This window comes from Daphnia magna, linkage group LG4 (assembly GCF_020631705.1).
Source record: "Daphnia magna isolate NIES linkage group LG4, ASM2063170v1.1, whole genome shotgun sequence".
Lineage (NCBI taxonomy): Eukaryota > Metazoa > Arthropoda > Branchiopoda > Diplostraca > Daphniidae > Daphnia > Daphnia magna.
Window position 1 is genome coordinate 12,409,312 of NC_059185.1, and position 24,154 is coordinate 12,433,465.

The 24,154-nt window shown below is 40.0% G+C and overlaps 8 protein-coding genes and 2 long non-coding RNA genes across 28 annotated transcripts in view; 8 read left to right on the forward strand and 2 right to left on the reverse strand.

Annotated features, from left to right (window-relative positions):
• LOC116920272 (putative ankyrin repeat protein RF_0381) overlaps positions 1-6,406 on the forward strand; it is a 51,771-nt gene extending 45,365 nt beyond the window's left edge. The window contains exons 2-3 of the mRNA XM_045171700.1: positions 5,370-5,491; positions 5,556-6,406. Coding sequence (XP_045027635.1) covers positions 5,370-5,491; positions 5,556-6,209 — 776 coding nt within the window. The 3' untranslated portion in view covers positions 6,210-6,406. The remainder of the gene's footprint in view (positions 1-5,369; positions 5,492-5,555) is intronic.
• The window catches only part of LOC116920391, a 67,321-nt gene extending 56,212 nt beyond the window's left edge, over positions 1-11,109 (reverse strand). For 5 of the 15 annotated variants that reach the window (XR_006644769.1, XR_006644770.1, XR_006644768.1 and 2 more), the window contains exons 1-11: positions 10,818-11,108; positions 10,578-10,644; positions 10,088-10,444; positions 9,966-10,026; positions 9,641-9,887; positions 7,458-7,590; positions 6,933-7,319; positions 6,759-6,847; positions 511-653; positions 331-441; positions 29-149 (exon numbers count right to left, since the gene is read on the reverse strand). This is a non-coding gene — a long non-coding RNA (uncharacterized LOC116920391). Of the gene's footprint in view, positions 1-28; positions 150-330; positions 442-510; positions 654-6,758; positions 6,848-6,932; positions 7,320-7,457; positions 7,591-9,640; positions 9,888-9,965; positions 10,027-10,087; positions 10,445-10,577; positions 10,645-10,817 lie in introns of all 15 variants that reach the window. The other 10 variants (XR_006644771.1, XR_006644772.1, XR_006644767.1 and 7 more) reach the window with 7 other exon arrangements.
• LOC116920319 lies at positions 1,093-2,441 on the forward strand. 2 transcript variants are annotated; one of them, XM_032926530.2, is made up of 4 exons: positions 1,093-1,249; positions 1,342-1,383; positions 1,441-1,708; positions 1,771-2,441. In XM_032926530.2, the coding sequence occupies exons 1-4, from the start codon at positions 1,145-1,147 to the stop codon at positions 2,271-2,273; spliced, it is 918 nt and encodes a 305-aa protein (XP_032782421.2). In that variant the 5' UTR covers positions 1,093-1,144; the 3' UTR covers positions 2,274-2,441. The 2 variants fall into 2 exon arrangements, with proteins under 2 accessions (XP_032782421.2, XP_032782423.2); XM_032926532.2 differs by having other exon boundaries at positions 1,462-1,708.
• LOC116920220 (delta-latroinsectotoxin-Lt1a) lies at positions 4,222-5,478 on the forward strand. The gene has a single exon (XM_045171748.1). The coding sequence runs from the start codon at positions 4,251-4,253 to the stop codon at positions 5,316-5,318; it is 1,068 nt and encodes a 355-aa protein (XP_045027683.1). The 5' UTR covers positions 4,222-4,250; the 3' UTR covers positions 5,319-5,478.
• Positions 7,555-9,359, forward strand: LOC116920219 (serine/threonine-protein kinase/endoribonuclease ire-1). The gene is made up of 3 exons (XM_032926365.2): positions 7,555-7,873; positions 7,950-8,449; positions 8,515-9,359. Exons 1-3 carry the CDS (start codon positions 7,647-7,649, stop codon positions 9,237-9,239), a joined length of 1,452 nt encoding a protein of 483 aa, XP_032782256.2. The 5' UTR covers positions 7,555-7,646; the 3' UTR covers positions 9,240-9,359.
• Positions 11,110-11,258: 149 nt separating the features above from the next.
• Positions 11,259-13,903, forward strand: LOC116920460. Its single transcript, XR_004392679.2, has 6 exons — positions 11,259-12,195; positions 12,790-13,030; positions 13,087-13,240; positions 13,401-13,509; positions 13,601-13,681; positions 13,796-13,903. It is a non-coding gene; the product is annotated as an uncharacterized LOC116920460 (long non-coding RNA).
• A 219-nt stretch (positions 13,904-14,122) lies between these two features.
• Positions 14,123-17,949, forward strand: LOC116920330. Of its 4 annotated transcripts, XM_045171757.1 has the most exons (9): positions 14,123-14,280; positions 15,175-15,308; positions 15,380-15,444; positions 15,520-15,645; positions 16,137-16,280; positions 16,661-16,744; positions 17,007-17,138; positions 17,207-17,328; positions 17,398-17,949. In XM_045171757.1, the coding sequence occupies exons 2-9, from the start codon at positions 15,197-15,199 to the stop codon at positions 17,522-17,524; spliced, it is 912 nt and encodes a 303-aa protein (XP_045027692.1). In that variant the 5' UTR covers positions 14,123-14,280; positions 15,175-15,196; the 3' UTR covers positions 17,525-17,949. The 4 variants fall into 4 exon arrangements, with proteins under 4 accessions (XP_045027692.1, XP_032782436.1, XP_045027693.1 ...); XM_032926545.2 differs by lacking the exon at positions 16,661-16,744; XM_045171758.1 differs by lacking the exon at positions 16,137-16,280.
• A 1,886-nt stretch (positions 17,950-19,835) lies between these two features.
• LOC116920345 lies at positions 19,836-21,170 on the forward strand. Its single transcript, XM_032926561.2, has 4 exons — positions 19,836-20,058; positions 20,171-20,270; positions 20,341-20,606; positions 20,711-21,170. Exons 1-4 carry the CDS (start codon positions 19,955-19,957, stop codon positions 20,892-20,894), a joined length of 654 nt encoding a protein of 217 aa, XP_032782452.1. The 5' UTR covers positions 19,836-19,954; the 3' UTR covers positions 20,895-21,170.
• Positions 21,171-21,512: 342 nt separating this feature from the next.
• On the forward strand, positions 21,513-22,679 carry LOC116920339. The gene is made up of 3 exons (XM_032926553.2): positions 21,513-22,280; positions 22,341-22,434; positions 22,498-22,679. Exons 1-2 carry the CDS (start codon positions 21,684-21,686, stop codon positions 22,428-22,430), a joined length of 687 nt encoding a protein of 228 aa, XP_032782444.2. The 5' UTR covers positions 21,513-21,683; the 3' UTR covers positions 22,431-22,434; positions 22,498-22,679.
• LOC116920285 (tRNA (adenine(58)-N(1))-methyltransferase non-catalytic subunit TRM6) lies at positions 22,383-24,119 on the reverse strand. The gene is made up of 5 exons (XM_032926480.2): positions 23,805-24,119; positions 23,295-23,732; positions 23,060-23,233; positions 22,715-23,000; positions 22,383-22,645 (listed from the first exon to the last, which is right to left on the reverse strand). Exons 1-5 carry the CDS (start codon positions 23,900-23,902, stop codon positions 22,475-22,477), a joined length of 1,167 nt encoding a protein of 388 aa, XP_032782371.2. The 5' UTR covers positions 23,903-24,119; the 3' UTR covers positions 22,383-22,474.
• Positions 24,120-24,154: the final 35 nt, after the last annotated feature.

Consider the following 24,154-nt stretch of genomic DNA (forward strand, 5'->3'; position numbering starts at 1 on the left):
GAGGAAACGTGGAACTTCGTCACAATACCTGCCCAGGGGCGCGTTGAATATGAAATGCCATCAAGTTAGGTGACAGGGGTTTCCCCGCTCGCTTCAGAGAGAAGAAGGATCGCCACCGTCAAGTGCATCAGCTCAGGCCAACGTGCATTCTAATTGACATGCCAAGAAAAAAGGAAATGCACACAATCGGCCAAACTCATCGATCTTCAAAAACCCAACATGAGCCTGCCATTTCCGTATCCATGGTAATAAAAAATTTTTTTTTTTCAGGTTTTTTAAATTTTTATACAACACCGGCAAGTGAATATGCATGTTCAGTGAATGGTTTACCTGCTAAAACGCGAAGGACACCAAAAGGTTCCCCAATCAAAACGGCCTCAAGTTTAATCACCCATCGGGAAAGCGTGAGGCACACACAAGCACTAGGAAACCACCTAATTTCTGGGTATTTAAATAACGTAATTAGGAGTGGCGCTCAGGAATACGTAAATTAGACTGTGACAGACTGACCTGGAAGAATGGAACAGGATTTTCTTGTGCAGCCGGAAAAGAAAAGGCTATCGACGAATTCTTCGTCTGCTTGCCCGCCTGATGATTGATGATGATTTTCATTTGCCATTTCAGCCTCGCCGTGCGTTTATATTATCGCTGATCTACAGTATATAATGGCCATCAACATCTTTCTCACATTTTCAAACGAAAACAATTCAAATGTTCAAACAATTCAGTGGCCATTGGCTAGCCAACAATTGCACAAACTAGACCACGCACATCGAGTCGATATCATTGCAATTCGGATATCACCTGTTCCAATTAAGACAAGTGCGATGCCACTCATTTGCTCACAACCATACATTGTCCATTGTACATAGCAGCGCGCCTAACTGATTTCCAACAACATTTGCACAGCGGGACGCCGAAATCGTTCGTTGCTATCTACCTACTGAACATACACACGCAGGTGTGTCACGAGTGCAGATGGTCCTGATTTTGATTACTCTAACAAGAACTTGTGGAAATACTCTACGTGGCGATAATTCGATAACAAATCGATAGTAAAAATGCACGTCGACTACAAGTGACTATAAATCGCACGACGAATGAACATTAGTTTCGTGAAAAGGGACGTAAACATTAGCAACTAATGGCTCGAGCCGCGTTCGCAATCCTTTGGTGCGCTTGTTGGTCGATCACTGCCATCGCTGGCCTTTCTCTGGAAAAACAAATGCAGCAACTTGTAGAAAACTACGTAAGTTTCCATGTGTCATTTAATCTATTAAATCTAAAACAAATCACCTAAACATCAATGATTGTTCCAACACAAAACTAACGAAAACGCAGGAGGTTTTAGCAGCAAAATTGGAGGCAGTGGAACAGCAAAATGTGAGTCTCTCTTTTCGATTCCACTTCTACTTCGAATTAAAACATCTTGAGTGATAGATGAGATCATTGGAATCTCAGGCGATTCACGTTCAAAATCTGGAACGTAAAATTCAACAACAAGCGTCGCTCCTCACCGCCTTGCGAGGAGGAAATCAAATCACGAGGGCGGATGCGGAGACGAGACAAACACCGGCAACTGGAATGCCGAGATCGTGCTCCGACCTCAAAGCTAGGGGACACACTTTGAGCGGCCTCTATTTGATTATGGGTGCCAAAACAGTGGAAACTGTTTACTGCGACTTGTGCAAATCAGAAAGCGATCCCAGTAAGTCATTTAGATAAATAAATAATTGTAATCAAATTACGATTGAAATCATTCAAAAACAGCTTTGCAAACGTGGATCGGATTCGCCGATGTCAAATCGATGCCCGTTTACTTCAACGCATTGCGAAGCTCTACGACCTTCAAACAAGTTCAAGTGCCCATTCCGTTCGATGTCGCACGCGTCAACGTCGGTGGAGCCATGAATTTATCAACGGGTAAATTCACAGCTCCAAGGGTAGGCAAATATTTCTTCATTTTCACTGGAACGGCCTCTTTCCTGCCAAGCGCTGGACGGAGCTCTCTAAACATGGGCCTGTGTTTGAACGGCAATTCGTTCGGCGACATCGTGACGTACGGCCTGTCGGACGAGAGCAACTCTAACGTGTACCAACAAGAATCGCTGACTTTGCAATCGACGCTCCATCTGAACGCAGGCGATCAAGTTTGGCTGCAAATTGGATTTTTGTCGGGATCTTTTCTAGAAGGCGGCGGTGGATTCGGAGGCACGAACCACTTCAGTGGTTGGCTATTAGAAGAAGACATTTCTCAGTCACTTACTGGTTAGGAAAAATAAGAAAAGAAATAAAAAATTGCCTGATGAATTGCATGTGCGATGGTATCTGAAATGTGAACTGAAAGGCGGATTCAAAGATTTTGCTTAAGGACCGGTGAATTGAAATCGATGAGAAATATGACGTCACCTGTTATTCAAATAGAACCGATTCGCAAGCAGTCTTTTTTGGTATCACTAACCTCAAAACAATGAGTAGGGCTCCTCGTGTCATTGGGATGAAAACAAGAAACCTTCTGACCTATAGGAGGAGTGCTTGAGTATCCTGCCTGCCCACACCAAATGCCCACCGTATGGCAGATGGTCCACATCACGAGTAAAGGTTTAATGATGTGGCTCGATCACGATCATAATCTTATTACGTCGTGATCTCCCCCTATAGGCCGTACCACCCCATACCCAGTCTTTCAGGGGCATCTGATTTACACCACAAGTACGCTGCCCAAAAATGGATGCTGTAAGAATTGCAGATTTTTGCCGATTTTCTTTCTTTAATGGAAATCTGGATCACTCAATTCAGAAAACAATTAATGAGCTGTGTACTTCGTACAAATCTAGAAAGTAAGGAGACAAATTTTATCCCGTTTAGTTGAAAATTAAGTTTCAAATGGTAATATTAGTGTATGACGCCTAAGTTAAGGTATTGGCAGGGACGTGAGATTCCTCCCAGCAAAGGCTAACACTGAAATATGCTACAACTTCTTCCGGCGGAACTCGCCAATACCTTAACTTTGATAGAACAAGATACAAAAAAAAAAAAGCCCACATTTAAACAATTGGCAAGTCTTTAATTCAAGAGTGTCTGTTTTCAATCGAAATGCTGACTTTGTTGTGCACGCGTTAGTTGAATTAATAATTAAATAAAAAGCCAACCCTACAGAAATAATAAAAGCAAGAGGAGGTGAGATAGTGGCTACGACATCGTACAAAGTTCAAAACTCGCAATCGGCAGTGGAATCTATCTGAACATACAGCCGGCAAGCCAAGTGGCCCCGCCTCATCGTCCATTCTCAGTCGGTATAACCAGTTAAAGCGGGGAATGGACGCGCAGGTATTAACTAATGCAAAGCGAAACCTTTTCCATTATGCGAGAAAATAGAAAAAACTCTGGTGTTTCAAATAATCAAGCGAATTCAATCAAAATCGACGCTAGCTTGTCGCTAGGAAAAGTACGGGGCGAAATGGGATTCTAAAGAGCTAGACTCTGGCCATTGTTCCATCGTATCGCAAATTGCAAGCTCGCCTTTCTTATTTATGATTTGCCAGTTGGCATAACAGTCCCACAAAGGAACGGGTAATGTAAAGAACAAATGAAAACAAAAAAAAACAAACAATGGCACAAAAGTGGGTACTGGTATGTCTGGAATGTGCGGCAACCACGTAAACAGGTGAAAATAAGCGGACAATTTACGATACTTTGTCAGTCAAATGTCATGATAACCCGATAGCCTACAATCTATACGGTCTACCATCATCAGGGTCGTGTTTCTTTTCAGTATTGTTCCACAACATCCACGTAAAGGGAATGAATCCAATTGCCAAGAAAGCAAAGGTAGATTCAAATACATTTCAATTCAAAAAACCATTCGCCATCAGTAAAGTAAAATTTGGCTATTAGCATTCCTATTAGAAAGAGTGTCAAACATTCTGGGCACATTAAAGCAGAACTAACAGTTTATCTTTTTTATCCAAAGTGATCCGAGTCAAAAAGAAAACAACGGGGTCTTACTTAATTAACGTCACGTCATCACAACACAGCCTCATTCAAAATGGATGCCGATACATCCATTGAGGAACGTAATCGTATCACGGAAAACGGGGATTTGACTGGCGTCCATACAGCGAAAAATAAGGGGCTGCGCGGATCTAAATGGATTATAGCAGATAAGATTCTCGAGGAATATGAAAAGGCTCTTTTTTTAAATATTTTTTTTTTTTTTTTTTCTTTTAGCGGCAAAACTCCCATTCGGAATGAGGACATTTAAGAAAACTTTACGTCAAACGACGAGCGATAAGATCGACGCCTTCGACGCATACGGATACACCGCACTGCACTGGGCGGCCAACGCAGGATCGGCCATCAAAATCCAATTGCTCTTGGATAACAAAGCCGATGTCAACGTTCAAGATCAAATCCAAGGCAAAACTGCCCTTCATTTGGCGTTGCTAAAGAGATTGGAATCTCCCGCCGAGCAATTGCTGAAATGTGACCGGGTGGATGTCAACATTCAGGAGAAAAACAGGTGGACGGCGCTTCACCAAGCCGCTTTATGGAACAACGTTCCGGCTGATTTGTTCAAGACGATCCTCGACAAATCTTCAAACGTCAACGCAAAGTCAATTTTGGGGAGAACGGCTCTTCATTTGGCGCTACGCAAGAAATCGGTCACTGCCGCCAAAGAGCTTTTGAATTACAACAAGAACGGCCAACGTGTGGATGTTAACATCACAGATGGCCTCGGTAAGACGGCCCTCCATTACGCCGCCGGATGGCCAAACATTCCCGTCGGGTTATTCAAAGAGATACTCCGAAATTCGGCCGATGTCAACGCGATTGAGAAAATGGAAGAATCAACGGCTCTTCATTTCGCATTGGAAAAACAATCGATCACTGCAACTGCGCATCTACTCGGACATCCAGACATCAATTTGAATATCAAGAATAAGAAGCATTTCCTTCCATTTCGCTTTGCTGTCGAGTGGCGCGACATTCCGCCGCATCTATTCAGCATCATGCTGAAGAAAACATCTAACGCCAGAGAGAAAACTGGGGAGCCGGCGGCTCTTCATTCAGAAGTCGACGCGAAAACGGATATTGCAATTAACCCACTAACCAAAGATGAAAAAACGGACGTCACTAAAGAAGATAACGAGAACTGCACATCGACTCCTGCGACGGTGGATGTGCCAGCCAATCAGAGTCGACTTTTAGACGATGAACTTCCAAGATTGCACGTGTCTCTCGGTACGTTTCTTTTCCCGTTTATTATACTGTGTTGTGCTACCGTTTTACGATTTCAAGGCGGGGATTATTTTTAAAGCCGTGTTGAAATCGAGATTATTAAAACCAAAACGCGTAATTTGTTGTAGAAATAGACAGTGAATTAAAATTAAACGATTCGAATGATCTACTTGTAACAACTTACGAAGATGAGTTAGATGATACATCGCATCAAGGAGTCATCAATCAGCTGGAACTCAAAAAGAATACGGTGCAATAAATTTAAGCCAATTCACGGGATGAATGAAATAATTGTCAATTTTTGTTGATTACAGTTTGCTAAAAAGGAAAGCGAATTGCGTCGACTATGTGCACGCGATGTTTCAATGGATCTAACTGCAAAAATTAAGACTTTAATCGACCTCGGGATTAATGTGAACGCAACGGACAAGTACGGACGGAATGCGCTCCATTTTCTGTGCCGAAATAATTCAAGTCCAAACTTAACAGACGCGATTCGACTCCTAATCCAACACGGAATCAACGTTAACGCAGCGAACAAATTCGGACAAAATGCGCTTCACTGTTTATGTCAAAAGAATTCAAGTTCAAACTTAATCGATGCAATTCAAATGTTATTTCAATTCGAATTAGAAGTGAACGCCAAAGACAAAGTTGGATGGAGTGCGCTCCATTACTTGTGTGTTTACAAATCAACATCAAATTTAATCAAAGCAACTAAAATCTTAATTAAACAAGGAATTGACGTCAACGCAAAATCCACGAATGGACGGAACGCGCTCCATTATTTGTGTTTTTACAATTCAGGCTCAAATTTAATTGGCGCCGTTCAAATCTTAATTGAACACGGAATCAGTGTTACATCCGACGGCCACGACGCACGATCCATTTTACGCGAACATTACAGAAAGAGCGATAAGGAAGATATCATAAAACTTATGGACGACGCAGTTCTTGCCCAGAGTTAATCGATCAGAAATTCAAAGCCACTCCCGGCCCTTTCCTTGCGAATACGTTTCCATCGCAAGTTGCCTACTTCCTTATTTGTTATGTTGTTTCATGCTAACAAATTCGCTATAAACAAAATAAACGTGTAAGTCGCAAAAAATTGCTGTCAAACGAGCAGAATATGAGATGACGATCGGTAGCTACGAAAAAGATAAATGAAGTATCCCCACGAAATGCAATTTTCAGACAAGGGGGAAAAAAAAACACGGGGCCCAGCCCAGCTCATCTTGAAACAACAGAATACGAGCCCAGAAAGATAATTGGAAGTTAACAACAACAACATTTCAAAACAAAATCCTGAATTTGTATGTTCGTGGAGCATACAAATAATTCACTAACGCAAGCTTTGAAACGAAATTCGTGTCGACGTAAGCCAATTCTAACGATTGAACAACACATCAATGGCTAATACGCACGATCCCTTTCGATCGGTTTTCAACTAATCAAAACCAAACCGTTGATCGCTTCAAAAGGCAAAGGAAAGGCAGTGTAATTGAAATTGCGCCTACCTTGTTACCTTTTAGTGATCTCGTGATTGTTGGCTCCAGTACACATGTTCTAACTGGCCGTAGAAATGCTGGTCCTCACACAATTTATGCTGAATGATAAAGCCATAGAAAAGACGCAAACAGAAACCAACATTAGTAATCAAAAGCATTTTAGTTTCCAGGTGCCTATAATACCGTCACTGTCGTACACAGAAGGCGTTCACACATGTGTCTTGCAGCTCTTCGGATTCCGATGACGTGATCTTCACATGATCCAGGGCTCCGACAATAAATGACGATGAACGTGGAAAGTGACTCTTTCGGTTCTTCTCTAGTAGTGCTGCTCATCTCAATGACTACAATAGGTGTCATTTACCTGTCTGTTGACAAGCACAGTTAGTGCACACCGTTCGAACGAGGCAAATGAATAACCAATGGCTGTTTGCAAAAGTGCTTCATGTCCAACGGTGCAATTCAGCCGTATTCAAATTTCTTGTCAATTGCTGTCGTCCTCTGGGAAGGTCCATTTCAGGGCAGGTGGCCGTCCACAACAAGTTCCAATTTAAGATGCGAGCATGATGTCTGTATGAATAAAAAGAACAAAATGTTTTTCTTTATTTCGAATAATGGTAAGTTAAATGAAATTCTTCAGAATCAAAATCATAAGGAAAGCCACAATTCACACGTCTCAATTGGTTGCGTAAAATAGATTTGACTGACTATACTGTCGCCAGTGTAAATAGCAGCTGATAGTGATATCTCTCTGGCCGTTCAAGATCAACCCGATCAACTATACGCGGTGGTCATTTGCAAACTTGGACTGGATGGTAACAGATTCGAGAAGTCGAACAAACTAGAAAGAAAAAAAAACAAACATTGAACATTCTTTTTCTCGTGTGCATCGAAAGTATGGTGGAAATGAAAATTGAATTCAGCCAGGATGATAAATTAGGAAGTGGTGGTTATGGCTTAGTGTTTAGAGGGAAGTTTAAAAATGACGGAGATTGCCTTGCAGTAGCAGTAAAAAGAGTTTTACTAGATAAGGTAAATGCAAACGAAGAAAAAGCTTTGCGAGAGCTTCAGACTCATCCAAACATCGTCCAACTTTTCCATTGTGAAAGCGACATGATTTTCAGGTGAGATTTTTAATTTCCATGTTGAAAAGCTAAACGTACCGATAACGTAAATTATTTATTTATTACGGTGTTACAGGTACTACGCGATGGAATTGTGCGACGCCTCTTTGGATCAGCTGTATCTGAAGACGGATGATCCCAAAAAATATAACGGACCTAGGCCATCTAATATCGAAGTGTTTCGTCAATTAGCTGTTGGCCTGGCATACATCCATTCAAAGAAATTCATTCATCGAGACATTAAACCAGGAAACGTGCTCATAAAGCGACCTCCTCGTCAAGATGAGGAGACAGTAATCAAATGGGCTGACTTTGGATTGTCAAAAGACGTAAATGAGCGGGGGACACGGACGTTGAGTGGAATCAGAGGAACAGATACTTGGTTCGCCCCCGAGTTCCTGGAATTGATCACCAACCCACTAGATGGAGTTCAGATTCGATGCACCGTGAAGAGCGATGTGTTTGTCCTAGGCCTCGTCGTCGGTTACCTTTTCTTGAACGGCAAACATCTTTACGGTAACGGCGAGATAGAAATTCACGACAACATCAAAGAAAAACGTCCGATTAAAATTGGAGGTAAGTCCTAATTTACTACAATAATTGTGTTGCCTGCTAACAAAGTCTGAAATTGTTTGTTTTAGACATTAAAGATGAGCTGTGCGATTGTAATGCGTACAACATCTTAAGTCGAATGTTGGAGGACGACCCTAGCAAAAGGATCACATCGCAGCAAGTCGTCGATCAATTAAATTCCAGAGAAACTGAATACGTTTACGATCCGACCAACCATCTCGATCATTTTCTACTCGATCCGAATCGGATTGCACGTGAAGAAGAATTGCGTCGACTATGTGCTCTTGACAATTCGTCGGATCTAACAGTAAAACTCGAAAAATTAATTAAAGATGGGATCGACGTGAATGCAAAGAACGGATTCGGAAAAAATGCACTTCATATTTTGTGCGAAAACAATTTAAGCTCGGGGTTAAGCGATACAATTAAGTTTCTAATCCAACGGGGCATCGACGTGAATGCAAAGGGCAACCATGAACTGAACGCGCTCCATTATTTGTGTCGAAACAAAACCAACACAAGTTTTATCGGCGCAATGCAAACCTTGATCAAACAGGGAATTGACATCAACACAACGAACAAATATGGAGAAAATGCTCTTCATTTTTTGTGTGGAAACTATTCAACCTCAAACTCAAAAGAAGCAATTAGAATATTAATCCAAAATGGGATTCGCGTCATACCCAACGGCAACGACCCACGATCTATTTTACGCAAAAACAATCAACTAAGCAACAGAGATAAGAAAGAAATTCTTAAACTCCTCGACAGAGCTGCGCTTGCCCAGCGGTGATAAGAAAAAGATTCGACACTCGTTATCTAAAAACGGTCACTTTGCTATTGTTGTAGTGTTCTTCATTCGTTTAAGTAAAATAAGTTGGGGGAGATAAAAACCGCAATAAATCGTGTTGAACAATGTGTGGAATCCAAATTTAATCCCTAGAATTTCTCAAAATATTTTGCCTCAGCCTTGGTGAAACTGATATTGGTAAATGCCCGAGCCCGACTGATTCGTCTACCAATTGCGTTTACTACTGGGCTACTACGTTGGATCCCTTTCGATTGGTCTTATAACTAATCAAAACAAAAGCGTTGGTCTCTTCGAAAGGCAAAGGAAAGACTTGACCATATGAACCCAGTGCCGATTGACCAAGCGGCTCCAAAAAACATTTAAGTTTAATAAATTGCGTCTACCTTGTTTCCTTTTGGCGATCTCGTGCCTGTTGACTCCAGAACACAGGTTCTTACTAGCCGTACTGGCCATGCACAGAAGTCGTCCACAGATGTATACTGTAACTCTTCGGATTCTGATGACGCGATTGGTTGCGTCACATGTACCAGGGGTCCGGGAATAAATCACTATGAACTAGGAAAGTGATTTCCTCGATTCTTCCCCAGTAGTGTTGCTCATCTCCAAGACTACCGGTAGAATTTGGACAACCTAGAAAATTTAATTTCAATCGAGCTGTACAATCCATAAGATAAGATAACACCCGCTATACAGAGAAGCAATAATTACCGCATTTGATTTCACGGTGCCGTGCCACGTTGATGCGCAACCGCCTCACTGATCTGCTTACCTAGGGCGCACAAATCAAAATATAATCCAATTGTACAAGCGTTAAATAAACAACAAACTACCTGTCAACTGGTAGGAATGACAATCGCATCAGCCGAAAATCAGCAGGATTATTTAGGATTGTCTTGCTGTTTCTGAACACATCCAAAACCTGAAATCCAGACTAAACGCGTCACATGAAAAAGGTAAAAAAAAAAACACGCACGTTAAATAGACATTTTGTTGAAGTGTTTAACTGTGATTGTTTTCAGCGACGTATTCAAAATGTCAGTTGATAATGCTAGGCCCTGATAACAATTTTTTTGGTGGATTTGAAGGCCGGCCCAGCTGTCCGTTCAAGTATCTATACGACTCTCCTCATTACAGCTTGTTCTCTCTTTCCACCTCTGGTACGCGGCTGGTCAAAAGTATTGCAACACCTAAAGAAAATTGAATGAGTCAAAGTTGAACCAATGGGGATAAATCTAATAACCAGTCAGTGTTTCATGGTCTACCACTAAAAATATAAGAAGTAGAAATTGATACACATATTTTTTAGATTAATTAAAATACTTCAGTCTTTTGGCTCCTATCCAAGGGCGGACAAAATCAACATCTTCTTCCCAGTGGCTGGTTAATTCTATGGAATTTTCAATGAAAAAAAAAATGAAACTAGTATAAATTGAGGTAGCCGGAGAAATAGGACCCAGACAAATAGGACCCGGAGAAATAGGACCCTTTTTTTCTAATTCGAAGTATGGTAACATTTACAGAATGCATAGCTACAGATCAGTTGTGAACAACGGAAGAGACCTCAGCAAATTGAAGAAATATGAATGTGTTGGTTACTTGGAGTACAGGTTTACAAAAGGAGTATCATAGACCATGCTTGGATAGGCAGTGCGCAACCGCTTGCTCGTCTACGTCTAAGTCGGACACGTTAATATCTTGTGGTACATCCATCCCTAGTGATAACTTCCAGTTTTCAAAGCTTGACGTACATCAGGTTCTTTTAAATTATTAAATTGTGATGTTTGTTTAGCAGACTAAAATTTAATACATCATAATAACAAGAATAAAAAAACAAAAACAAATGAGGGCGGCAATCCGACACAAATTTTTCGGATCAGGGTAGAAAAATGTGGGAGCGGAAAGCAGAAGGCTATGAAGGGGGGCTTAAGGGTAGGGAGAGTGCGGGAGCCAATGGGAGAGCAGAGATGGTCCCACTGGGATGTAGAAACGTCGGTCTCGACCCTTCGAGACCGTCTCGCGGAGACCAAGTTGAAATCGAAACACCCATCCTACCATCTACCAACTAAGGAAAGAAAAAGTCCAAGTTCGGGCACTAGATGGCCAAGGATAGCATAAAAGAAAAGGAGGGAAAAGAAAGAAAAAGTAAATGGCGGTAAAAGGTGCCAAAGGGCCAAAGCCATACACCACTCGATAAATTACAACATGAAAATCAAGCAAAATCTTTCTAGATAACTGCAAATTACATTTTCTTGTACAGACAATTTCCAACCACTCCCGTTATTAGTTTGTTCAAAGACCCAAACTTTCCGAATGCTACAAAAAACCCACTAGCTTATGGTTTATAATGCCTCTTGTGATATGTGGCGAGCCAGCCTTAACTTGAGGTCGTCTAATCACGACGTCTTTGCAAGAGAGCATAAAACTACCCGTGATTACGCCCTCGAGGGGGCAACAGTCGGTTGGCAACAATCCCTTTCAGACTAATAATTAAAGTCTTAATTTGAGCGTGAAACTACGCTGTAGAAAACTGTGCTTTGGGTGTACACGTTTTTCTACTTGCCGACTTCTAGCGTGTGACATCCTGAAAGAATAACCGTTAAAAAGCCCAAGTTCTGTCATGCAAAACGGTCATGAACGATTGGAGTCAAAAGGCATATAAAATACTGTTACTCGAAATACCTGTCAACTTCGAAATGTCTTGGATGTTGGATCATTTTTTTCCCGTCAATTTATTTTCTCAAAACGTCGACCGATCCTTTTCTCCTCTAGATGTCCTTGACTAAATATCGTCTGCTGGTCATTCGGTTTCACACCACGAGGCAATTGTACTCTTGCTTTCTTTGTCGTTTATACACAAAAAAAAAAAGAACACATTTTGGAACGAGTATGATGAACCAGTTGAAAAGGTAGTCGTGCAATAAGGCGTACGGATACAAAGGTGAGTGAGAAAAAATATCTTTTCGTGTAATTAGGAAATAGTAGTGCCCTAGTGTGCCGTTATGTCGGCACGAAATGGCCCCTCGACATGCTGGTGAGAGAGTGGCTCTTACGAACTTGGGATTGTCTATTGGACAGTGCTAACGGATTTTCGTTTACAATTGTGAATGAAATTTTCTTCGTGTAAATATGGTGCTTTAATTCGGGATAGCAGATGCTGGTATATACCTGATCGGTTATTTTTGTATCCTAGGGCAAAGGAAATACGATTAGAAATGAGCCTAGGAAACTAGAAAAATTGAGCATGCCTTGATTTGAATCCATTTAGAGTTTAATTATCCGGTAGACTGTGAAACTGGCGAACCCAATTAGTTAAAACATTAGAATGTATTTTTGTTAGCTATCAAATCGGTTGGTTAGGATATAACTGGACATTTCTGCTTTGAGACTTTTGCTACTTGTTTCGCCGTTAGTTACACAATTATTCGTTTTTCAGTTTCAGTGATTTGTCCACTTGTCTGTTTTTTTTTGCATTTTTCCGGTTTCTGCTTTTGCCCCGTTCGTTTGTCTTTTGTTTACGGTCTCGGATCAGCAGATTTGAACGTTTTCCCTAAAACATTTGCTGTGATCAAAACTCTCCGATTATGAAATTGAAGATCTTGCTCCCTGGCATTCAAAAAGTCACTTTATTGAGATTGAAAACCCCAAAAAGATGTTTAGAAAGTGGCGGAAATCCTCTTGTGTCAGGTCTGCCATTGACGTCATTACGCTGGAATCGTAAAAGTTTGAAAGATGCACACTTTCTCCATCTCTATATCAACAATATTATCATCCAGGTAAATATCGATGTATGGCAAGTTTTCACCGTTACAATAATCATTTCCCATTCCAGTTTTCAAGTACACGCAGCGCACGCCCTGATGGAGTGACGCAGAGAACCAAAAGGGACGCACGAGGACGCCGTACAATGACCGATACGCTTGCTACACGTCTACGTGACCCCAATAGTCCAGGAGTAGTAGGCACCTAGTTATTAGTTTCTGCAGGTATTGGGCGGCCTAAATTAACATCCGTAAAACAAAATTTTCTCTTTCAATTACATTTATAGGCGAAAAGAAGCACACTACACTACACGAAATTGATATGTCTAGAAGGAAAACGTGAATCAGGAAAGATTTTTCTTTTTTTTTTTACATTCTTTTTCAGGTAGCAGGTGTACTAATTACGTGGCAAATGGATTATACATAGACAGCCAACAACAGCTTTCCTTTTTTGGGGTAACATATGATGCCCCACTATAGCGTGCGCACATCAGGTATATTTATGACATTGGAAGAAGAAGAAAAAAAAAAGGCTGTTGTACCCATTTTGTCAGAAAAATAAATTTTTCTCTCTTTTTTAAATAGGGAAGCATGACATAAACTCGAGTTTAGTGGCCTACATTCCGATACTGCTCTTAAACACACTGGCAAAACCTGTTTTTCCAGGTAAATTATAAATCATCGTCTAAGGAATCCCTGCTAGTACGTACACGCGTGTGTCTAACTAGTTGTACCGCCCTAAAATTGAATTAATTGGATTGACTTTAATTTATTTTATAGCTCAAACTGATCTGAAAACAACCGTAACGCTTATTGTTGCCCGAGATACGTACAGAGCATCGTCTAGATTATTGTTATATATATATATATAGGTTGCTGTTATAGATGTAAAAAAAAAAAAAAAAACCTGAGAAAACATGGAACAGTTTGGCCACGCGACCAAGTGCAAAAGATCTAGTCGATGTAGAAAGAACATAAACGTTGCTTTAACCTCACTGCATTGTTATCTCTGTGTGTTTATGTTTTGGTAGGTACAAGGAATGGGGTTGCCGTTTTGGTGGGCGGAGTCGAGAAACTTGCTGGAGCAGAGGGAGTCACGTGACTTTCACACAAAACCTTTTCCCCGGCTTGTTGTTCCTTTTCCTCGGCATATAAAAACCACCGAGTCGGCTCTTGGCCAACGTTCATTTACCATCCCGCAATCCCACGACATTCATCCAAACGCGGCTCCGTGAATTACTCGAATTAATTCTTCAATTAGTCAGGTAAGGATTTTTCAAAAATATTAATCGAATATTGAAAACTAATTTTAGGCCCACCAAAAATCAAATCGAATAACATAACAGGAAAAATGTCATTTTTAAAACAAAAAAAAAAAAAAACGAGGATTTTTTTTTTTTTCGTGACCTCTTGGTGTTGAACAATTTGTTTTCAACGGTATTTATGAAGAAATTCCCGTAAGTCATACAATGGGAATTTTTCGCATTTCCTGTTTAAAACAAATGACTGGGTCACTAACCTTTTCCGTCATTTGTTGTTCTTATCACATAAGCCGAATGCTTGCAATCCAAGACGTAAAGTTCAGTAATTTAAGCACCCATTTTTTTTTTGGGGGGGGGGGGGCTAAATTTCAAGTCAGCTTTGGTTACCTGTTTAACGGGAGGGGAAAATGAGGAAATTGGGAGTAGAATGGGCTACTTTTCGATGGTTTTCCACGGGGGCTACGTGACACAAAGAAGAAAAGAGGGCAAGGCGGCGTTCGCATCCTCCGCACCCCAGAAACAAAAAATGTTGTTAAGCCCAAGGGGAGTACACACGGCGAGCACCAGCAGCGAAACAAAAAAAATATCTGTGTCAACTCACCGTGAAGTGCTTCATAACGGGAATCGGTTCCGTCTTTCCTTTATCGTTGTCATTCGGCAGAGTGAACAAGGAAATAAACCCAAGTATTTTCGTCGAAGAAAAGAATATCATCCACCTGCTGTCGTAGGTTCGTTTTTCCGGTTGTTGGTTATGGAAGGGAGTTCTGAAAATTCAACGAACTCGGAAGTGCAACTCGGACGTCATTATATTTGGCACGAGTCAACAACATTGTTACTCGTCAAACGATGCAATACACAACCGCATCTAATTTTAGTCTCCTTTGTTGCTCCCAACAGATCAAAACATAAAGAAATCATTATGGGTCGCCAACACCAAAATTTGGGATGCTGCCTTGTTGCGCTAATTGTCCTGCAATTGGCCCTTCCAGCCTTGGCTCTTCCTCAATTGTTCAACAAAGTTGCTGAACAAGGTAACGCCATTAAAGATTCGTAATATTTAAATTTGGTATGAAGATTAAGTGCTCGTGACGAACATACACAGGCAGGAAATTTGCTGTTAAGCCCAACTCCAACAAGAAAGTGATTACTGAGACCAACGAAATAGCGGTATGATAGTTCAACTTACCTGGGGGAAAAAAAAAATGAATGAATAATATTAATAATTAAATATTCTTTGTTTAGCCATCTGAACAGCAAGGTAACGGTGGGTTCCAGTGGAGCAACATTTTGGGTATGCTCATCCAAATGTTTTTGGGCGGCTCTTCGGGCGGAATAGACAAAGCTGATTCTGGAGTCAACGTAGCTCAGGTACGCATCACAATGAAATGTTTTAAAGACGCACAACAGACACGTACACACACAAAAAGAAGAGACAGACAACTGTTAGATTCTTCCTTTTAGTTATTAAAAAAAAAAATAATCTTGGCTTCTGGGGTCTCTTAAAAGATTTTCTAATTCCGAGAAAATGCTAAACAATGAGCTGGACAGACTGACTCCGGATAAGTTAGGGAGCTGTTCTATTCGAGCAAATGATTTTATTTTGCTGAAAACTTTGTTTGGCTACAATCTGAAACACACCTCTTGGCTTATCTTTACAAATATTCCTAAAATCAGTTTTCGTTTTTAGAACGTACAAATTTAATGAGCCGTAAAATTGAGAGCAAACGAGAGAACTGCACATTTCGATCTTGATTTTATTTACTTTCTCATCTTTCAAATTTCTCTTATTTCCTTGTCTGTCTTTTCTTCCAACCCATCTCGCGTAAAATCCCCCAAAAAAATCAAATAAAAACAATCAGGGTGGCTTCAACTGGATGAGCCTGGTGAACTTGGGCCTTCGTCTGATGCTCTCCACTTTGAATAACGGCGGTGGTTCAGGAGTTGCTGGGGGACTCGACAAAGCCGATTCCCAATCCGGTTCTGCTGCAGCCTCTCTTTCTCAGGTATATCACTATCAAACCAAATCATCTTCTTTAGCCACATCTTATCTCTCTACCAGTAGCCACCTCTTTTTGTTTTGTTTTTAATCTTTAACAAAACACCCCAAATCAGTTTTAAATCATCACTTGTTTCTTCTTTTACCTGTTCTGTTCTCGCTAATTGGTGGCTTGTGTAGAGGGAAAGGGCTTTAATTATGGTTTCTCATTCTTCGACACTACGACACTTGAAAAACAACTGTTTGATACACACAAAAAAATGGAGTAAAGCTTGAAATGTAATTAATAATCACGCTGCCGGTCGATCACGTAACCCAACACATACTAGCAAAAAAAAAAAAGATGTTTTAATTCATGTGTGGAAATGTCAATCATGATTTATGTAGGGTATGCTGTTGCCTCTGATGGCCAGCTTCTTGGGTGGTCAAGAAAAGGCTGATGTCGCCTCACTGGCCAAACAAGCCGGCAACGTAAGTTTTCCGTTCAAAACGGAAGATTCATATAATTTCAAACAAAAATGCGGAATGGATAAGAACAAACGTGTGACGTGACTTGATACTCGACAAATATTCTTGACTACATCTATCCCTGTCATACCTTTCCTATCACACACGAACGACTTTTATTATGCGACATTGTTCATTGCATTTTTGTACTTGTCTTTTTTATTTTTCATTTAAATTTCTTTTTTTTTTTTCCTCTCTCCTTTTATGGATTTTCTGGAATGTTTAGTTGATTCAACTCATTTCCAGCTTGATGGATGCTCTTAAAGTGAGCTTTTCCCAACGCAGCACCACTGCCCGATCCCTTGGAAACAAGGACCCATTCTCCGATGCCGCCGTCGCTGCCGTCACCATCATGAAGGTAATGAAGATTTTAAAATATTTCGTTGTTGATGACGTGATTCATAACATATTTGGCTTTCTGCTCAGGGTTACGTTGATACCCACAAAACCACCGATGAGGTTTGCATGCAACGTATCATGTGTGACGCCAACAATGCTTGCGCTCGTGACGCCCCCGACTCCGGATATCTTTTCTGCCAGCTCGGAACGTACGTTCTAAAATAGTTTTTCTTTTTATTAAGAACAAAAAATTAATGTTTTGTAACACGATTTTGTAGATACGCCGCCAGCTACCTCTTGGAGAAATCTACCTTCACCCCATTGGACGCCTACACTCAGGCTGGACGACAGGGACGCACAGGCGAGAGCTGCGCTCAGATCTACTCCCAGTGCAATGAGCTCTAAGGAACAACGACACTTTGATTATCTGATTGAAGCTTTATACTCTTTTTTTTGAAACTTCTCCAAGCGACAAACGATAACGATGCCCTTATTAATTTCCTAATTTAAACAAAACAACAACAACAAAAGATAGAAAAGAAAGAAAAAGAATTTGATCTAATTTTTGATGCACTCGACGGGCTGGAACCGTTTTCTATTGTATGTGAAACTATTAAGTAAAACTTGTTGTCATTATGAATTCCTCTTTTAAATGCTTTTGTAATGGCTAATGAAAAGACACATAAATTATTTCAAAGTTCTAAAGAAACAATTAGTTTTTGCATGTATTGGGTAAAAGAGGATAACACAAGAATTCTTGTTGGGTAATTTTCTACATTACATTTGTTTTTTGTCGCCTAATGAGAAAAATAAACCTCGGAAATGAGTGACATCTGTTGTTAGAGTTTTTGACCACAAGGCACAAGACGGTGGGAACAGACGAACACACCTGAGACATGCCTCGAAGATGAAAGGTGAATAACCTGTGGTTCTTCTTATTAAAAGCCTCCAGGTTTTTTTTTTCTGTTGGCTGGTTTTCTTGTGGTTAGAGAAAGAAGAACGCGGAAATGACCGCCATGAGGTTGCTGGAATAAGGAGAAGGAGAACGATAGGATTTCCCAGGTATACACTATCCTTTTTCTCCATCTCAGCATACCTGCTTGTGAAGAAGGAAAGAAAAAATACCGTTATTCTACTTGGTTATTCCCCCTCCAGCTTCTTATTCTTGTTTTTTTTATCGTCCCTCTCAAGTGCGTCACATCTCAACCCACAATGATGCACTGATTTGTATTTTTGGGGATTGTTATGAAACGAGCTACATTGTGATGCAATTCATTTAAAAAAAGGAGATTTCAACAGTAGAGTATGTCACTAACTGCGAAAGAACAAGGTATTGTTAAGATGAACAATCCAATTTGATTACTGTACCATAAAAATGGGTATTGAACAAATAGTTTGATTTTTAAGGGTGAACGACAGCTGTTCAGTCCGAAAAATCATACGCGAAAGGAACGTGTAGCAAACAAACCGCTGGCTATTTGCTTTAGTATTATAAAGTATTTTGGAAACAATTCGAGTAGAACACGACACGAAAACTATGGATGAATAAAACCCGTTATGGTCAGCGAACTCAAGTCTTTTCCCAAACATAAATAATGGTACTGATTCTCACTGGAGAAAAACGTCAGTTCCAATAGAGGAGGAAAGAAATTTCTTTACAGTTCAGATCATCTTATCAGAAAAAAATGTTTTAAACGGTTTTGTATTTATTTTGATTCTCTTTGTTTCGTTTCAGGGCCGCCTCGACAACTGGTGGAATACGTTTGTTTTGTCGATGATCCCAACGAAATACCGCTGCCATGTACCAAAAACGGTGAATAACGCCGAAAAAAGAAAATGAGGACAAACGAGTTTATGACGCACGATTTGTTGCAATCCCGCTATTACGGTTGCAAGAAAACTGTATGAATTCTTTTCTTTTTTACCGGGATGCTGATTAAGCAAAAATCCTCTTGACCTACAAGCACAAGACGCCATGAATCTGAGTTCTTCCGGCGCCATGTTTGAAACAAAAGGAAGAGGGTTCAGGTACAATGAGTTTATCAACCTTTTAACGCTTTTCCATTTTCTTTAACACGGTTCTTGTATCTTGTATCAAATCCTAAGGTTAAAGGCATAACTAACGGGTCACATTATTCCTCTCTATTACGCAGGAAGAATGTCAATGTCAACCCATCGACGTTAAAAGAAAAAAAAACAAAATGTGTAAAGTGTGTGGAAAAGAAACTGTGAACGAACTCTCTGTTTCTTTTTGACCATGAAACGATTAGCTTGCACCACATATAATGCTAATACCAAATCATAAAACTTAATATACCAGAACTCTCATCATTTCCCATCAATCATCTGGTAAATTCAACGATCCGTCACGTGGTTTTGCTTCTATCTTTTTGTTTTATGTTACAGAGAAAGGAGTATCTTTTTTTTTTTTTTTTAACAAGAAAATTGCTTTTCACATTCTTCCCTCAAGGTTTGGCGCAATTTTCTTATTTGCCTCCGTCTGTTCCGGGTGTAGTGAGCTCAAAAAGACGAGGAAAGAAATGGCGAGCGAGAAGAAGAAAAAAAGAGAGAAAGAAAGAAGAAAGAATAACGGCTTATAGTGGCCCCTGCTCACAGCGTGTGCGGATGCAGAGGTGTTTCACCTATTCACAGGCTATCTTTTCGATGGGTTGCGCACAGCAGAAGGTGGGTTTCGTCCTCCAGCTAAAAAAGACGGGCCATCGCAGCAGAGAGCATCAGTCGACTCTTGGACGTTCTAACGTGCGCAACACAAGCAAGCTCAAGTCATTTGTTCAAACAAACTTCTAACTCACAAATCAAATCTATTCCAAGAAAATGAAACTCGCCGTATTGGGATCCCTTGCCGCCGTCGCCACCACGGTCATGGCCAACGACCAGTACCAACAGAACGAAGATCACTACGAAGAAATCATTCCAGAGTGAGTTTTTTATGTTTTTTATCTCAATTTTTTCGTTGTTTATTTAAACCTGTTTTCATTCTTAATTTTTTTTTCATTGAAAATAACTTGATTTCTTAACCATGTCTTTCAGAGATGAAGATCCATTCACCAGCCGCTCACTTGCCAACAGTCCCGTTCCTCTACCCGTTTTGGCCATGTTAACCATGATGAACTTTTTCAACGCCCTTCAGGTATACACATTTAAATCCCTTTTTATTTGATTCGACAATAAATGTTTAACATTTATGTTTGTTTTTCTAGGAGGATTGGTCAGAGGAAGAAAGCCGTGATGGGGATTTAGATTCAAACAACCCCCCTGGTCGATTTTCAGGTGTGTGGAAGCGGATGAAGGGAGTACCGGGCGTTTTGTACGAGACTTCCTCAATGATGGCTCCATTGACTCTTCGCTACATGCTCAGCGAGGACTCTGACCATCCCCATTGCCAGCAGGTCATGCTGTGCGAGTTGAATGTCAAGGTCAAGCAACGTTTCGGCAAGCCCGGAGAGATTGCCATGCAATTGGCCAGGTATGAATTTAATCTAGATTCTTAATATTAACTCCTGTACTTAAAGGGGAGGAACAACATGCATTTATGTGTTTCTTGAATTCCCTTCTCTTTACACTTTAAAGTTCAATGGCCGGTTATGCCTTGGGCGGTAAGGACGCTCAGCGTTACGACTCGTTGGTGGATGCTGCCCGTAACGGACGCCGTGGAAAGGAATGCCACGAACTCTACCCCAAGTGCCCGGCACGTAACGAGAGCTCAGCCGTTCCAGCTCTCCTTAACTTGGCCAGTCGCCTTATCAAGAATTAAACAAAATTCTTTGCCTTTTGGGAAACAAAACTAACACAAAATTGAATATTTATTATAACTCCTCCCGACTATTTATTGTTTCGGTAGCTCTTCTGAAAAAAAGACTGTTTATCGGTGCATCGGAATGACGTGCACACACACATGCAAAACGACATTAAGTGCATGGGGGAATAAGGCCGTCCATGGTGTTTGGTTTATCCTTCTTTTGTTTTGAAAACCCTTTCTTTTTTTAAGAATTCTCTTTTAACAAGAACAGCAACCCCACACTCAAATGACGGATGTTATTATTGTTAACTTTGGTTCTCTTCTACAGTACCCTATGTACATATTTAAGTGGTATGCAATTTTTATTTATTCGTTTGTTGGGAACTCGGCAAATGTTTTCTTGCCTTTTACCTTTCATTCTGAAATCACATGCTTCGATTGCTGTTGAAAATTCGAAATACACTCGGAAGATTAAAAAAATTTCATTTCTTATTTATTGGTAGGTGTAATTATCATTTTTAAATTTAAATTTTATTTCAACTGAAAGTGAATTCCCTAAAGGAAAATGGATTTTGCAAACATGTAAGAGTAATTCTTACTTACTCTTACTGCGGTTGATAGATGGCATGCAGACTTGTGTAAACACAGTCTACCATATGAGTCTACCACACGAGTTTAAGAGTTATTTTACGTTAAGATTAACAAATTATTAAAAATCTCTGACCGAGTTTAATTGTGCACGCAAGACGATTCGGTTTAAGTTCCTACTGTACGATAAATAGCTTAGATCACAAGTTTTGCACCATGCTTGCTATCAAGCATCTTGTAAGATGTACAGTCCACTTGAAAAGATGCACAAATTTTGTCACTTTAGATCGATTTCGACCGAAAAACAGAATCCCCACGTTTTCTAGACCTTTATGCAAACTTTTGAATTTTTGTTTGGCAAGTGGTTTTGTAGTAACCTTTAATGATGACAATGAGGAAGAAGAAGTTAAAACCAAAGTCAACATAGCCGAACCCAAAAGTTTTAGCAATACTTTTAAACTCCAACAGGCTGGAAATGATGCTGTTAATTCTTCTATGTCAGTTTTGTCTACTGCCTTTCACACCTTCCATTTTGCTCATCAGGAATACATTACTTTATTGGGATCAGCAATTTCTGCCCTCCTTACTGCAATTGAGGTTGGTCCGGTTATGGTTGAAAGACTAGGCATTGAGGAACACCTTTCTCAGTTGCAATCAGAAATTTTTCTTCAAAAAAAGCAAATCAGTGATAGCCTCTATGTTTACAATGAGTCCACCAAACTGCTAAATGTGGCTGCAAACATATCATTCTTAGCAGGCAATGAGATCTCATCTGGTTTAGCTTCCACCCATCTGCACAATGTTCAGCAGGAGGTATGCAAATGTTTTCCAATAATCCTTTTTTAAAATAGAAACTCTTATTCATCTCATCAGGTTGACAAGATGAAAAGTGAAGCAATTAAGCTAGAGCAAGAGTATTTAGAATTGCAGATGCAGTTTATAGTCAAGTCCCAATCAACATGAGAAGGTGAGGTGACACCTTGAATTTTTTACAAGTAGAGACGTCATTAAGAAACAACTTTAATTCCAGACAGGATGTATCCGCCAGATCCGCTCATATTTACTTCTGGATGTGTTCTAAGTGGCAAAACTTGATGGAGTCTGAACCAAGCTTCGGTTAGCTTCAAATTAACGGCCAAATTGCACTCACGGAAATCCGTATACGTCTCACACAGTGGCTTAAGATGAACGAAATAAAATATGTTAATTTTCGCTTGTTACAACCAAATAATCACAAAATCTCTCACCTCGGAATAAGGACAAAAAATGACAAAATTGCCTGATGGAGCCAAGAGTTTTACTAATTCTTTGGCGATGGCGTTCGGTCTTCGGCAGACAACTACAAGCCCATTTAGACTACCAAATTCTAGTGGTGGAGGAGCGTCCTCATCAAGTTTAATCATTTTGGAGGCGGGCACCTCGTCTCCGTCTTCATTATCCTCCTTTATAAGACTTTCCTTTAGTTTCCGAAGATTGGCATTTTTTAAAGGTTTCAGCTGCTCCGCGTTAAAGTTCATCGCTTGGATCACTCGCCTTTGTTAAAAAATTTCATATTCCTTAATAGAATGAAATAAGATTATACTGCCGATTACTTTTGTGGTGTGCCTTTTAGACAGAGATTCCAAACGGTGCCGAATCCTTGTATCCTATCCAGTATCGCGGCTGTGACCAGTCCTTGGCATCCTCCATCGAAAACGCCAAACTTTCCGTTGCTCTTGATGTTGGCTAAGGACATAATCATCGCTAGGGTGTCTGGTCGCAAATTTCTTTTAAAAAATAAAATAATAAAGATCTTTGAATGTAAACTAATTAATAAATAATTCTTACAAAATTTGCATAGGATCCTGGGAATGGAAATATTTAGCTAAGTGCCTTATATTAGGTTTGAGAATTTCAACCCATTCAGAGTACTTTTCCTCTTTCTTATTGAGATACTTCTCCTGGGAAAATTCTGTTTTTATTTGAAAAGTTTTACTGTTTTCAACTAACTGTGAGACTATTTCACTTCCTGTTAACCCTTGTCCTCGTAGTTCTTCAATATCTTCTTTTTTTAGTTGCTGAGACCTACCATCATCCCAAATTTCTTTATTGTTTTCTCCGGAGTTGAGGTCTTTTAGCTTTTCTTTCATTTCCACAACATCACTCGATGGCACAAGTGCGAAAGCTTTGGATTCATTCTCTTCACTACGTGACAGTTTAAAAGTACCATGGGGTTTGCCCAATGCTGTGGATAGATCAACTAGATCTCTACCAACTTTAATGGTCCTTAATGAAAAGAAAAACATTATTCATAGAAAAACTATTATGTTTAAATATATAATTAATCAAGTATTATACCACTGTTTGCCTTCTTTTTTAGGAAGCTGATGTAGACTCATTTGGCTTTTTCTTTGCACCAAAACGAAATGATCATTCAGGATCAAATTGACATCCATTATTTAAGTGTACAAGCAACTTTGGGATGAATTTTTTCTTGGTGTTTAATCAAAGTTACAGGGGAATTCGAAAACGAAAATTTGAACTAACTCTAATTTTTTAAACTGAAGTTTCAGCAGCTCCTTTTTATCGCACTTTTAATTAATCAACAAGAAAAAATAAAGCATGGGAACGGCCATGTGATTTGATTTTGATTTTATTTAGAAAGCAGACGATATTTATTACTTAAGTATTACAGTGGTGCCGGACTT

Coding starts and splice junctions, on each gene's coding strand:
- LOC116920319 (XM_032926530.2), top strand. CDS start 1,145: ATGGCTCGAGCCGCGTTCGCAATCCTTTGGTGCGCTTGTTGGTCGATC. Junction 1,250..1,341: donor AGCAACTTGTAGAAAACTAC/GTAAGTTTCCAT, acceptor ACGAAAACGCAG/GAGGTTTTAGCAGCAAAATT. Junction 1,709..1,770: donor CAAATCAGAAAGCGATCCCA/GTAAGTCATTTA, acceptor ATTCAAAAACAG/CTTTGCAAACGTGGATCGGA.
- LOC116920220 (XM_045171748.1), top strand. CDS start 4,251: ATGAGGACATTTAAGAAAACTTTACGTCAAACGACGAGCGATAAGATC.
- LOC116920219 (XM_032926365.2), top strand. CDS start 7,647: ATGGTGGAAATGAAAATTGAATTCAGCCAGGATGATAAATTAGGAAGT. Junction 7,874..7,949: donor GAAAGCGACATGATTTTCAG/GTGAGATTTTTA, acceptor ACGGTGTTACAG/GTACTACGCGATGGAATTGT. Junction 8,450..8,514: donor ACGTCCGATTAAAATTGGAG/GTAAGTCCTAAT, acceptor TGTTTGTTTTAG/ACATTAAAGATGAGCTGTGC.
- LOC116920330 (XM_045171757.1), top strand. CDS start 15,197: ATGGGTCGCCAACACCAAAATTTGGGATGCTGCCTTGTTGCGCTAATT. Junction 15,309..15,379: donor CAACAAAGTTGCTGAACAAG/GTAACGCCATTA, acceptor GAACATACACAG/GCAGGAAATTTGCTGTTAAG. Junction 17,139..17,206: donor CTGCCGTCACCATCATGAAG/GTAATGAAGATT, acceptor CTTTCTGCTCAG/GGTTACGTTGATACCCACAA.
- LOC116920345 (XM_032926561.2), top strand. CDS start 19,955: ATGAAACTCGCCGTATTGGGATCCCTTGCCGCCGTCGCCACCACGGTC. Junction 20,059..20,170: donor TACGAAGAAATCATTCCAGA/GTGAGTTTTTTA, acceptor CATGTCTTTCAG/AGATGAAGATCCATTCACCA. Junction 20,607..20,710: donor ATTGCCATGCAATTGGCCAG/GTATGAATTTAA, acceptor TACACTTTAAAG/TTCAATGGCCGGTTATGCCT.
- LOC116920339 (XM_032926553.2), top strand. CDS start 21,684: ATGCTTGCTATCAAGCATCTTGTAAGATGTACAGTCCACTTGAAAAGA. Junction 22,281..22,340: donor TGCACAATGTTCAGCAGGAG/GTATGCAAATGT, acceptor TCATCTCATCAG/GTTGACAAGATGAAAAGTGA.
- LOC116920285 (XM_032926480.2), bottom strand. CDS start 23,902: ATGGATGTCAATTTGATCCTGAATGATCATTTCGTTTTGGTGCAAAGA. Junction 23,733..23,804: donor AAAAAAGAAGGCAAACAGTG/GTATAATACTTG, acceptor CTTTTCATTAAG/GACCATTAAAGTTGGTAGAG. Junction 23,001..23,059: donor CTAAAAGGCACACCACAAAA/GTAATCGGCAGT, acceptor TTTTTAACAAAG/GCGAGTGATCCAAGCGATGA.